Source organism: Lagenorhynchus albirostris, chromosome 16, assembly GCF_949774975.1.
Source record: "Lagenorhynchus albirostris chromosome 16, mLagAlb1.1, whole genome shotgun sequence".
NCBI classification, from domain to species: domain Eukaryota; kingdom Metazoa; phylum Chordata; class Mammalia; order Artiodactyla; family Delphinidae; genus Lagenorhynchus; species Lagenorhynchus albirostris.
In genome coordinates, this window is record NC_083110.1 from 47,570,520 (window position 1) to 47,585,133 (window position 14,614).

The following is a 14,614-nucleotide window of genomic DNA, read 5'->3' on the forward strand; positions in this document are numbered from 1 at the left end:
CTTCTGCACGGAGGCAGGATGTCTGCGCTCTGCACCCCAGTCCTCCCCAGCCTTCCCAGTTTAAACCGCGGAAGAGTTTAGAAAGGACATCAAGCCCGCTCTCAAGATCCTCACCTGAGCTAAGCATGCCAGCCGACTGCGGAAACGCCCGCAACGGGGAATGCCCGTTTGTGTAACAAATCCCCACTCCCGGCTCTACAACCCCATCACCCCCCCACCCCGCCCCGTGCGCGCGCAGGCTGAATCGACGGCGCCCTCCCCCACCCAGGCGTTCCGCAGCAAAGCTTCCTCCTCCAACCTCGGCTCCCCCCCGCCCCCGGGCCCGGGGACCTTTCTGTAAGTCTTTTCGGGTCTCTCAGAAGAGACACGCAGGTGCTCGGAGACGCTGCTGGAGAAAGAGAAAAGCGCTACCGGAGTAACTGTGCGTGAGCGCCCCGGGGCGGGTCCCGGCGGGAACACTCTCTCAGGCTGGCTGGAGCGCGGGGAGGGGCCCGGCGGGGCTGGCACTTCTCACGGGGTGTGTGACCCGCTCGGGTGCCAGTTGGAGAGGCTCCTTCACTTTGGCGATTGCTCCACAGCCATGTCCGAGATCTGGGTTCTCTGGCCACTGGTGAGTCTTTTCCTGCCCGGGCGGGAGCCTCTCCCAGCTCGGCCACTGGGCGGGCGCGGTGCGGGCGGGCGGGCGGGCGCTGGACTAGCTCCGGGGGCGTCAGGGGGACGCGCGCGTGGGCGGCGGGCTTGTCCGGCCTCTGACAGGCTGGCTCACCAGGGCTGCCAGGACTTTCCCTGAGGGCGGGATCTCAGGAAACCGGGGAACTCGTTTTTCTTGGGGCTGGATATAGAGCGGTAAGCCCGCGGGGCAGGCGGAACAGCTCCGGGTGCTCCCCGGGGACGCTGTTCGCGGCCCAGAGAGGGGTGGGCGCGGGGGGCGGGCCGGGGCGTGCGAGATTTGAGGGTCGTTGGAGGGACCGGAGACTGGAGGGGATCTTCTGGACAAGTCTTTACAAGTCATGCCGAAGCACCGCTGCTGTGCTGGTGGATGTGCGCGCCGCGGGGCGGTGAGAACCTGCACTCCCTGCACTGGTAATACAGGTTTTCCGGCAGTTCCCAACTTTAGGGAATAAATCAGCCCCGAGGCGGTGGTTAAACCTGAGGCTTTGGACTGCACCGTTTCTTTCTTGAAAAAGTTATCTTGGGGGTGAATGCGCCTTAAGAGACTTGTTTACCTTCTTATCGCTACACAGAAAAAGAAACTGTTTTGTTTCCCTTCCGGTAATCCCTCTCCTTAAGACCGTGAGTCACTATCTCAGGTTTGGTCTTTTTTTTTTTTTTTTTTTTTTTTAAATTTTCTTCTCTCCATTTTCTTTCTTGTTATCTTTCATTGCTTGCTGAACTCCGGGGCGGTAGGGAACCTGGGCCTCACTGCTCAGGCGGTGGTACCTGCTGCCACCGCGCACGCGCTGGGGAGCCTGTACTTGGCCTAGAAGCCTAAGCAGCGGCCACCTCTTTTGGAGAGTCCCTGCCTCAGCAATGCCAGCGTGGTGATGGCTGATCGAAGACACTGGGCCTCCAGAGGTTCATGTGAGTTCCGAATTCTCTGAAAGCCAACGGATTCTTACTTTGTTGGTCCCCATCAAAGTGCCAGGCACTGTGATCAGAATGTCTACGAATGTGATCTCAGTTCATTCGCAGCTGCGCAGGAAGGAAGATGTCCTCATCTCCATTTTACAGATGGCGAAATGGGGTTCAGAAAGCTTAAGTAATTAGACCGAGTCCAAACAGTAAGCGGCAGGGCTGGGATTTCATTTAGATCCAGTTCCAAAGCCCGGGCGGTTCGTTGATTGCACCTGATGTCCAGATGACAAGAGTTGAAAGGAAGAAAGCACTGATGTCTGGAACAATCTTATGATTGGAAAAAAAAAAATTTCCCTGATCCTTTCAGAAATAATGTACAATATTTGGGCTCCTTTAGGAATTTTCTTCGAGAAAATTTAGGATTCAAAATTGAGAAACCATTTATACAACCTCAGATCACACTCTTCTCTTCCTTATCATTAACCACTGCCTTATTGCAGTGTTAGTTGCTTTGACAGTCTCTTAGCTCTTGGAACAACAATACTAATAAGTGTAGCAAAATTATCAAGGCCCAGAGCTATGCTTAACTTTTATACTATAGCATCTTTACCAGAGGTGCATGTTTAAAGCACCAAGGAAACTGCTTTTCTGAAAGAATGCACACACATTCATACACACACATATATGCATGTATATATACATACACATTTATTTATATATACATGTTATAATATCTATAATATCTATTAAACATAATTTGCTTATTACTGTTATATATGATATGTGGCCTAAGAAATTAACATTTATCAAATAAAATTTATCAATACAGAGGTGTAAAAAGAAAAAATCTGACATAACCCTATCACCTAGATAATCATTGTTTGCATTTTGTAGTATATCCTCTATTTCTCTTTTCTAATATGACTCTTAAATTTAGCTACACAGAATGCTGCCCTGCCCCCATCACTGGCACACTATCACGCCTCTATTCTTAAAGAAGTTTCCACACCATTATGTCACCTTGTGTGTCTCTAGAAAATGCTTGCTTTTATGACTTCGCACTTAGTAGGGCTTTATTTACTAGTGTGCAAATAAATTAAATGGGGGCTCGAGTGCTAATTACATGGAACGCAGAAGCAAGTTTGGTTTAATCATGTCAGTGGGCTGGAAGTGGATGGGAGGGAGCGGCCATATTTTCTCTTTTCCTCTTTCTTCCTCTAGTCCTCTTGTGTCTAGCGCAATCTGTGGTCAGCAAATATCCCATCCTTTACCTCTTTGCTTCTCCTCCCTTCTTTCTTCCCTCTTGGAGTTAGTTTTCTCTCCCCTAGTTTCTGGGTGTCATTTCCATGGGACCTACGATAAGTAAGTTTGAAAGCCCCAAACAATTCACAAGTGTCTAAAGGAGACAGAAAAAGAGGCAAACTTACTTTAGAAATTTGTGTGAGAAATAGCTGTGAGGACTGCTGCTGCTTCTTTTAATAGCACATAGTCCTGATAGGCTTTGTCTTGTACTGTTTAGGTCTATGGTTAGGCAGTTACTAGATTAGCCATTTTCCTCTCCTTTATTTCTTAGAGCACTTCTCAAAATTATGGTCGAGGACAAGGAGAGGGCCGCTGAAAAAGAAGTCGGTGTATTTATAAGTAATCATACAGAAGAGTTTCAGGGACAAAATAAAGGACAGTTGTTTAGTTTATAATTTAATAATTTTTCTTAAACCAGGCTAAGAGACATGAAATAGGTTGCAATGTGTTTCTGTTTATTGTTGTTTTTAACAGGTTTTCCTTAAATCATAAAAAACTTGAAAATTCTTACGAATAAAATAAATTATGAAATGTAATTTAAAACATTAACAACCAGGATGGAAAAACAGAAATTTATAAAAGATGGCAAGATTGGAAAGGAAAAATGAAATTGATATATGGAAATCTTTGGGTCCTTCATGACTAGCTACAATTGGGTGAATGAAAAATCTTCTATTGTCTGTCTCCATAATACAATTACCACCCTTGGTGGCAAAATTAGAGTTTAATTTAGAAAAAGCAATTTTTACTCTTGCGTTGAGTTTAGAGAAGGCAAAAGGTGAAAGACAAAGAGGACTCAGGATTTGGATGTTGTCTCTAAGTAAGTTTCTTTGGGACACTAAACAAGTAATTTACTTCTAAATAGTTCTTAGTGGTGGAAATGTCAGTAGTTCAAAGGAATCTCTCTGAAGGCTACCACAACTGCCAAGGACAGAGTAATCATTTTCTAAGAGATGATCAAAAACCTGAATAAGGAAATCCCCCACTTGAAAACCCCTAGTGAGTTAAGTGCCTTTTGGTGAATTATCTTAGGTTCCAAAAGTCCCTTAAATGAGCACATGTTTTGTAATAGGTACTAAAGACTTATTGACTTATGATGAAAAATAATAAGTAATCATGTAAAGATAATACTGTATATAGCTTATTACCAAAAAATTATTTATAGGACCATTGTAAGTACCTTAATGGATAGTATTGTATTCTTTTTGCTGTGTGTGTGTATCTATTCACAAAAGTGGGAAAACAGCATTTAACTAGCTAATAAGTCCTTTCATTTTCTGGAAGACCCTTGCTTTAAAATGAAAGAAATAAAATGAATAAATAAACAAACAAAATGAAATAAAACAATGTATCTTTAGCCTCTTATGTAGTTGGACTCCTAACACCAATTAACTATCTTCCATTCAGTCTTAAACAGGAACAAATAATTCAAAAGTACTTGCCTACTTTCATACTATTTTCTTTGAAGTGAGACTATGAGTTGTAAGGCCCAAATTAGAAAGTTGATCATTGTAAGATTGTTAACTTCACCTTCCTCAGAAGGAAATGGGCTAGTTCTCCTCTTTGATCACAGCTCCCTTTCTGATTTGGAATGAGCTTTTGTGCGACCAAGCCATCCCCATCTTTGGGCAGTTAGAAACAGCAGCCATTGCTCTCTTGGACACCTGGCCCGAGATCCACTAAGTGCGGGATGATAGTGACTTTCGTATGAAATTGTACATTTTGAGTAAGGCCAATCTTGTAAGTTAGCAAATCTGACTACAGATTCAATCGTCAGATGTACTCAGCCCAGCGAGGCAAGCAAGCCTACCGTAGGTAGGTTTTGTTAAGCTGTGAACTGGGATAAACTTGGAAAATTAGAATAAACTTTGCTTCGGAGTCATTAACGTCAGTCTGTCCTACAGTCAAGTGATGCAGCATTCTGGATTTAGTCTCCTCTGTGTTCTGGGAGGCCATAAAAATATAAGATGTGAGAAACATCAACACTTTTGATTTCTGAGGTCAGAGATCTTAGAAAAAAGAGGGGAGACAGAGAGAGAAAATGAACTCAGAACCTGTGGTGTAAGGCTCTTGCCCCTTGCTGAGGATTGAGCTATGGTTTTTAGCCATCCTCACAAAAGGATCCTTGTTCCTGATGGACTGTTTTTTCACATGGATGTCTGTGTGGATTTAGGCCTGATTTCAAAAATTGGGCTTACACTGCCCCAGGCTATGTTTTGTCTACCCTGCACAGTACTGACACAAACAGTATGTATGTGTGCAGGTATATATTTTTAATATTAGCTGCCACCACTTAAATGTTGGAAGATTTTGGTTTCTCTTGAAAACTGGAAGATCTGGACCCACCTGCCACCTGACCCCCACTCCCCTGGATCAAATGGCTGCCCCTTTGGTCCACGTGCACCTCTCCATTTGACCAGGCCCTCCTACACTTTGTTGTCTGTTCCACCTGGATGCTTTACTCCTGTGATAGCCCTGGGACCCCTCTGGGCATTTAAGGACTCTAGGGTTCTAGTTTAGGACTTGGTAGCCCTCCCATCACCCATTTCCTCCACCAAAGATGACTTCTTTTCTTTTCGGGCTTATTTTTAGAAGGGTCATTATTTCTCCATGAAAAGTCAAATTCTGATTTGCAAGTGCAGAGCACAGATGCTGTTACTCTGTAACACTCTTATCTTCTCACATGTAAATGTAGTCGCCTGCTAACCTCAAATTGTGCTTCCTCCAGTTGGTCTTCAGCTGGGAGGAGCATCAAAATAACCACCAGGGTTATTAAATATTAGGTAACAGAACATAATCATAAGGAGACCCCATTCTCAGAGATCCAGATTCTTTAGGTCTGTGTTGGGACCTAAGCATTTTTAAAATTTTTAATCCATCACTACATGATTCTAATGTCTTTCAGGGTTTTGAAAATGATTTTTCTAACTCTAGCACTAAACTCAAAATCTAATCCCAGATGAAATTCTCTGGGTTTCCTCATTTTGTTTTATTTATGGCTTGATTCAGTCAGGGGTCTAACCAGTCCCGTACTCCCACTGCCTCAGCTATCTCTCTCCTGGTCTTCCCAAGAAACTAGCCTTAAGAAAGAATGAAAACATTACTGGAATAAGATTACCTTGTGTAATTTTATTTACTCATTTTGAAAAAAGTAAGAACGAACGGGATCTTCACTTATCTCTTTAATATAGAAAATTTTCTTTTATTTGTTTTTATTTCAGTTTTTCAATAATGCACCTACTACAAAATGTCATTACTATTTCCTTACCCTTTACACAAATATATTCGAGATGCATTGTACAATCGGAAATGGTGAACTATTAATGGTCTTTTTAGAATTCCTTTTTCCTAAAGTATTGATAAGTAATTAAAAGTCTAAAGAGCGAATGACCAGAACTAGCCTCTTGTTCCAGTTGTGTCCTGGACAGTAGGGGACAGTGAGATTTCAACCCCCTAGTGGGGCCTGTAAGACTGGGAAGAAGTTCAGGTTCCTAGGGGCCCCTGATGATTCCGGTTCTGAAGACTGTTTGCCATCTCTTGTCTGTTTAGTTCAGTGATAGTTCAAGATGGGAAATCCTAGTGCTCAGCTATGAGGAGTTCCCAAGTGTGTATGCACCACTGACCTCCCTCAAATCCAGAATCTGAGGGAATCAAGAGATGGTGGTTTGGGCCTGTATTCATTTCCCATGGCTGCCGTAACACAGCACCACAGACTGGGTGGCTTAAACAACAGAAATTTATTTTCTCTCAGTTCTGGAGGTTAGAAGAAGCCTAGACTCTGAGGCAATGATCTCTTCCTCGCCTCTCTCCTTGGCTTGTCAATGGCCCTGTGTCTTCACGTCATCTTCCCCTTGTCTGTGCCTGCGTCCAAGTTTCTTCTTATAGGGACACCAGTCATATCGGATTAAGGTGCACCCAAGGACCTCATTTTAACTAATTTCCTCTTTAAAGACCCTATCTCCAAACATGGTGACATTCTGGGCTACTTGGGGTTAGGACTTCACCATAGGAATATGGATGTGAGGGAGATACAATTCAGCCCATAGGAGTCTGAATCTCTTGAGCTAGCTGTGTGACATGGACCAGTCACCCCACCACCCGTTTGGGGCATAGCTTCTCCTATAAGGTGAAGGGCTTGGGTTGGGTCATCTCTAAAACTCTTCACCATGATTACTGGAGAGCTTCTAGTCAGCTTGAATATCTATAATCAGCCTGAAGTGTGTGCTCAGTATTGAAAAATCTCGCTGACTGTTCCAGAGATGTCTACTTATTCTTGCTGCCATTTTTCACCACCAGACACCTTTTTTTTTTTTTTTGCCTCTGCTTTTTAAAATTCTTTTCCTGTTTGCTTTGAACTTCACTAAGAACAGAAAAAAAGGTGATTTTTTAAACTTCCTTTTCAAACCCTAGCTCATCTCTTAGGGCCAATTGCCGCACTGCTTCTTTGAAGTAATGCTAATGGGATTCTCAGTTTCTTCCAGTAGTTTGTTTAATTCAGTCACTGCAGTGTTACTCTATTTGTAATTGCCATGTTAAATCTTGGGTGTTTATGATTCCTGGGAAAGTGTGGAGAGCTTGTCAAAGTGAAGTGATATACCTCAAGGGTGGCCATCAGTTTCTGGGTCTGGCCATTCCTGCTCCATTCCTGCTTTGTTTCTTCTACGTAGTAACCTGGTTGACTATGAAAAGTGATTCATCACTGCTGCAGATAATTAATAAAAATCCAGCTGTTCTTTCAGTTTCTCATCATCTGATACAAGGGACAAAGTCTCACGTCACCCTGTTTCTGAGAGTTTCAAATGGAGCAAATGCAAAGATTGGAGGATAGGAAGACTTCTGATTCCTATTTGTGCATTGCAGATCCCCACCCCTGCAAGGGACTCACAGTGGGTGTGATGGCACTCAGGCTGGAGGAAGGGAAACCTAAACTCCCCTTCCTTTCAAGCTGCAGACCAGGGCTGGGAAGTTTCACCTTCCCTGCCAGCCAGAACCGCAACCTGGACAGTCCTGCTACAGTTTTCCCAGACTAGAGGGCAGGGGACTGACTTCTGGGTTCCAGGAAGTTCCTGCCAGACTGCCTCCACCTTCAACATGCATTTGCTTTGAAGGTTCATTGTATAATTAACACACAGGCGTCTTGCGAACAATTGTCTGAAAACAAATTGAGTTGTTTGTGTGCCTACGTGGAGAAAGCAACTAGGAAAGTAATTTGTAAACCTGAAACAGCCCAGAGGTGTTTGGGCCAGAGTTGTCGAGTCCTCCCTTGGCCAGTCCTAACTGTGGGTTATTGGACGAGTCATTTCATATACTCTGTGCTCAGCTTCCTCGGCTATAAAATAAGGCTGTAATAATTCCTCATGTGTAGATTTATTGCGATGACCACGAGGTGATGTGTGTGAATGAACTTTGTAAAAAGCTAGGCAAATGTCTAGGGTTTGGTTTCCTGACTTAACATTTTCACAAACAATTCAGAAGGAGAGAGAGAAGCAAGTTTTCTGATTTGCAGAAAATATTAAAATCCTGTAGATAATGAAAGATGCAAGGAGATCCATTTTTAAAATCTATATTGAAGCTGAGCAGATGCTCATATGGTCCCTTTCTGCTTTGACGTTCCAGGATGCTACGAGACTGCAGCGTCTATGGTTATGATTGGCTGTATGATCCCACTGTGGCTTCAGTGGTCAACATGTTAATTACCAGTGTGATTCAGGAGACATTTACCTTTAACTCTCTTAATAGCTAGCTGCTAATAATGCTTTTGCTGAGGTCCTCAGGTATGTCCCCATTTGGGCTAAGCCAAGTTCCTCTAGGTGTGACCTGCCTGGAAAGCCCTTCCCAGCTAGTCATCCACTTGCAACAAGTCACTGCCCAAATGTCTTCTTATTCTGTGGCCTTCCCAGACCACTCTTCCTAAAACATCACTACCTCACCCTTCAAACTCTCCATGCCCCCAAGCTTGCTTTATTCCTTTAAATAGCACTTATTCCTCCTTGACATATTTCTTTGTTTCTTTATCATTTCCCTCCACATGATGCTTAATATTATGTGTCGACATGACTGGACCATGGCACCCAGATATTTGCTCAAACATTATTCTGGATGTTTCTGCGACAGTTTTGCTTGTTTTTTTGTTTTGGTTGATTTGTACATTTAAATTGGTAAGCTTTGAGTAAGTTAGATACCCTCTGTAAGTGAGTGGGCCTCATTCAGTCAGTTGAATGCCTTAATAGAATGAAGACTGAGATTCCCTAAGGAAGAAGGAGTTCTGCCAGACTGCCTTTGGACTTGAGCTGCAGCTCTTCCCTGACTCCTCAGCATGCTGGCCTACCCCATCAGCAGAATTTGGACTTGGCAAGCCTTTACAGTTGTGTGAGCCAATTCCTTAAAATAAATCAATCTCTCTCTCTTCACACACACATACACACACACACACACGTGTGTGTGCGCACACACACAAGCACTATTGGTCCTGTTTCTCTCAAGAACCCTGACTAATACAGTACACTTCATTTACATATAAACTCTATGAGAGCTAAGTCTTTATCTGTTTACTGCTCTGTTCTTGGATGTCTGTCTAGCACATAGTAGGTACTCAACAAAGTATTTACTCATTTAAGTAATTGATTAATGTGTTAGCTAATATTATTCCCAGCGGAATATAAAATTGAGGTCTCTCTGACTTTTGAATCTTTGTCATGATGGAAATTTTAAATTAATTGTATTCCTTTTTTTCCCATTTGGTTATCATTTGCCTTAGTTTATCCACTTTTCACATCTTTGATTTAACTGATTTTCTGGCCTTTTCAGCTTTTTTGAAAAAAAATTTTTTTGAGCATTCTGATCACTTAGTTCTTTGTGGGTTTCCTGCCTTGTCACAGTCAAAAACACCCCAGTTTCTGCCTGGAAAGTTTGGGTTAAATCTTTGCATACTACAAACTTGAGCTAATGCAAAAACTTAAAAAAACACAAGCTGTGTGGAACACTGCTTCCATAATATCTTGTAAGAGTTAGAACATGCTCTTTAGACCCATTTTTCTTTTTTTATCCTCGACATAATTCTATGATGCTGAACTAAGTAGGAAATGTTTCCAGAAATTCAGCTCTGTGAAGCAGGTGTGATCAAATATGAGATGAGTTTGGCACTGGTATCTGCTCCATGGCCAGTGATGTTTATGTCTTTCACTGTTCTACTCCAAGATTCACATTTCTCAAGTTCTGAATGTATTTTTGAACAGTGGGTTTTGATTTCCAGTCAAAAACTTCAAAACTAAAGCAAAATTAGAAAGTACATTTCTCTTAGACATCTCCAGAACGTTTAGTATATGCACAGTTTTTTTTAGAAATAACACTAAGGTAACAATTCATAAATGTTACATTACATAAATGTTAAGCACTCTCTGAGTGCTTGATCATTTAAACCAGGAATTGTGGACCTGCTTGTAATATTGTCACATGACTGCTGGATGAAATTAGCTTACCAAGGAAAGGATGGGACCTATAGCTGTAGGGGACACACACACACACATCCACACACTATTGGGTATCAACTTTGAGCACCTTTGACTTGTCAATTTTGGCTACCCAATTTTGACTCAGATCTCTTTGAGTTTAAACCTGTGTCATTTTCTTCAGTTTCTGGTGAGAAACCAGAATTGAAAGAGAAGGAGAGCAAGTAACATCTCACTGTTAAGTCCCTCTTCCCAGCAACAGAGGTGGCTGATAACAGAAAGGAGTTGTGTCTACTCAGTTTGGTTGCCTAGATTCTGTTTTCCATTATCTCTTGCAAAAAGGACTTACTGATTTCTTCTAGCTACAGAGATTTTTACATTTGTTTGAGAATTTTCATGTGCTGGCAATGTCTGGAATGTTACATGGTTAGTATATTTAATTTCTGACTGTCAAATAGAACAAAGTTTGTTATAGAATAAGGGTCCTAAAAGGTGAATGACTTTCATTTGAACGCCCTTCCCATCTTAGCAGTTAACCCTTTGGTGTGATTTCAATCACGTTATTATTTCCTAAAGTGCCCAATTCAGTTACTGTTCATTAGCTATTGATGCTCTGATCTGGAAGAGGGACTAATATTAACAGGATGACAGGATGACCTTCTGTAGAAAAGGTAAGAAGCGGGGAACTGTCATCTTGAAAAGAGAAATTGATACTAATAAATACTTTTTGTTCAAAGCTGCTTTAGAAGCAGATCATAGATTCAAATGTGTTTTAAAAAGTAAGAGTCATGCAAATATAACATTAAAAATCCCCCAATGATTAATACATTACAAATAATATGCCCATGTGCAAATCTGCTTTTGGAAACTTAACATTCATTTTCGATTATAATCAATGTTACTTGTCTCTGTGTTCACAGAACCTGGCACATAGAAGGTGCTAGTGAAATGTCTGTTGGGTTAAAAAGGCAGTGGTTTGATAGTGAAGCCAGTACATTTAGGCATAATTCCTCTGATCTGTTTACCATTTCCAATTATTCTTTACATAGTATTGTTCATATAGAGAAAGTAAGCTGTATTTTATGGTGAGTTGGGTGTAGGGGAAAAAACACTGTAATAAGAGTGAGGAGACTCAGACAAGTCCTAGCTCTCTACCTTTTGCTCATGAGTGACCCTGGATAAGTCAGGTATTTTCTTGATATTTTGGTGTGATATTCCCTCCTGGAGTCTGGATGTTAGAAATGTATTTTTCAATACATCAATACATCCATCCCAGGAGGAAAAGATGGCAACCGCATCTCCTTCATCCCTCCTTCCTTGGAGGTCCCATGGTATCTTGTGACTTAGAAGGGATGCAGGCTTTGGTGACAAAGGGGGAAGGGCTAAAAGGGAAGATGTGGGGACTCCTGTGGCAGTGATTTATACGTGAAGAATATTTAGTTCCCTTGACCCAGAATATGCCATAAAGTAGAAGGAAAAAAGTATACCATGAAAACTATGAAAAATGACCTTGAGGGAAAAATCCTCAGAACCAGTAGTTTAAAATTTTTTGATGCTTAGCAATGAATTTACATATTCCACATAAGATGAAAAATTATGTGTATTTGTGTTTAGAGAGACAAACAATAAATGTTTAGAAAACCTGAGAAAGGAATCAAACAGACATTACCTCCAAATGTTTCCATACATTTTAGAGGCTCATTTTTCTAAGGAGCTCAAGCCTAACTAAGATGAATTTGACACAGTGTCACTTGGACCTATGGGTTTTGTCTCCAGAAAAAAGGAACAAATAATAAAGATTGGTTCTCTATTAAGAGAAGTTCATTTTTCCTGAATAAAAGTGAAGAAAATCCTGTTGGATTTATTGTATGGTTAGATAACCAGGAAGGAGTTCATCAAAACTGTAGATTCTATTGCTATATATAAAAAAGGAAGAAACAGAACATGCTGTAAGCTAAGTACCAGGATTGGGAGAAATTATCACTTTTTATCCTCACAATAACCCTTCAAGACAGAAAATACTGTTGTCACTTACAGATCAGGAAACTGAGGATCAGTGAGGCCCTTTAACTTGCCCAAAGTCAGTGTTGGCAGCAGAGCTGGGATTCAAACCACAGTCGTTTTGAAATTTCATGTTTTTTCCTACTCTGCTATGTTGTCCCTCACTGGAACTTAATAATAATACTGCTTACCAGCCACCTATTTATTATGTGTGAGGAATTGTGCTAAGAACTTGAAGTGCATTATTTTATTTAATCATCACAGCAAACCTATGAAGAAGAGATTATGTCCACCTTATAGATAACAAAACAGAGACGTGGAGAATTTAAGTGACTTTCCCCTCAATCATAGGGCTGCTAAGTGGGAGCCGTGACTTTTGAGCCCAGAGCTGTGGCTCCTACCATCCGTGATGCCGTTTCTCGGGTAGTTTGGAGAACCCAAGATCTGGACTGTCATGCAATTGATCTGCTCCTTTTTTGGAGATGAGTCAGTGGAAGGATGGAACCCACGTTGATTTTGCCTGTGCATGGCAAATAAAATACAGCATTTGGGGCGACTTACACCTGTTTACCAAGTTGCTTAGTTCAGAAGTCAGTAAAATTCTCTTCATGTTTTTCATTTACAGATATTTACCTCCATTGCTGGACCATTGTCTAAAGGTGATAATTCCCATGTGGCTGATAGCAACTCTGAGATGCTGAAATTGAGTAAGAATATTACTAAAAGGGAGAGCTGCGGTGAAGGCCTGTATCGTGAGCACGAATTTTGTTGTCAGCCGTGTCCTCCTGGTATGTTATACAAAAAAAATCTAGTGATCAGAATGAAAATCAGGGTGAGGAGTAGCATATAATAATAACGAAGAGAGTGTTTTTATAGCGTTTAGTTCTCCTGCATTATGGCCTGACTGGGAAGGAAAAAAAATATGACATTATTTTCCGAAGACCAGCTTATGTCATCTTTATCACACTGGTTTGATGTGAGAATAAGTAAATATAATTTATAAATGACATGTACCTCAGAAATGAGAGGATTTATTTATTTAGCTCCATTTTTCAATAGCAAAAGCAGACTAATTTGTGGATATTAAAACTTAGCACATCAGACTGGTGAGAATATATCATAATAATTGTGGAGCTCTGAAAGCAAGGGACTTCTATCCTTAAGAGATGTCTCAACACTTCCCTTCGATCAGAAAGTCTCTGAGAAAGCTGTTTGTCCTAGCACTGAAGCCTGCAAAATACATTTGCATTTTACAACCAAATAACTAGATAAGCTAGGAAAGCAATGGAGAAAAACCAACCATTTTTTAAAATCAGTATTTTTGAAATGAAAACCAATTTCAGATTGGAAATCCTTCAAACAGTAGCAAATTGGAAGCTAAGCAAAATGCAATTGGGCAGACTTTTTTTTCAACATGAGTAGAGTTGACTACTATTTTATACAGATATGGATCTCCCAGTTGCATTGTGAAGGAAAACAGGAAGATAAAGGAAAACAACACATGGGCATATGCGATAGATTAATAGAACCATAAAGGACGGTGGTAAGTTTCATGTTTGGCTCTCCAGGCCTCCAGCACTCTAGCTGCTAAACAGGCATGGGCCCTGTTTATAAAAAGATTCTAACAGTCCATCTTGGCCTTCTCTCCAGGTTTTAATAACCCTTATGGAAAATCTCTGATAATCTAACCCATTTACATTTAAGCATATTCACATTTACTCTTTTCCAAATGAGAATGAAGAATGGCTTTCTGGCTTTTTTGTAACTTGCTAAACACCATCTATTTTTCCTGTGAATTGAGACCTTTACTCCTATTTTTAAAACCTAAAATGCAAATTAAAATGAAGATAATAAGCTTTGAATATCAAACTGTTAAGGACTTTGTTTGCTTTTTGTTTGTTTGTTTTGCTTTGTTTTATTTTCGTTTTAGAAGTGATCTCAGTCCTGGTGAGTTTGCTTGTGAGATAACTCTCATATGTCATTCTTGGAATGTAAATTGTTAAAAAAACCTTTTAAGAAGGAAATTTGGATATGTGGATCAAAACTTTGAAAATACACTGATACAGTAATAGGTTTATAGAAAAATGTCTTAAGAAAATAGTCAAAAATAAAAGAAAATATTGTATGCATGACATTTCGCTATGATACCCAATGATGTAAGATTAAGTAAATTTTGGAGTATTCAAAGACTGGAATATTATGTATCAATCAAAGTCATGTTTTCTGATATATTTCTGATATAAGCCTCAATGTATATAAATTCCCTTAAGAGATTTCTAACTGATCCG

General features: G+C 40.8%; 1 protein-coding gene across 10 annotated transcripts in view; it reads left to right on the forward strand.

The window, feature by feature from the left end:
* Positions 1–316: 316 nt before the first annotated feature.
* The window catches only part of FAS (Fas cell surface death receptor), a 31,496-nt gene continuing 17,198 nt past the window's right edge, over positions 317–14,614 (forward strand). For 8 of the 10 annotated variants that reach the window (XR_009536066.1, XR_009536059.1, XR_009536062.1 and 5 more), the window contains exons 1-2: positions 317–610; positions 12,952–13,114. Coding sequence is in view for 2 of the 10 variants with exons in the window: in XM_060126191.1 (XP_059982174.1) it covers positions 581–610; positions 12,952–13,114 (193 nt within the window). In the remaining 8 variants the exon portion in view is untranslated. Of the gene's footprint in view, positions 611–955; positions 1,084–1,449; positions 1,582–12,951; positions 13,115–14,614 lie in introns of those variants that run through there. The other 2 variants (XR_009536065.1, XR_009536064.1) reach the window with 2 other exon arrangements.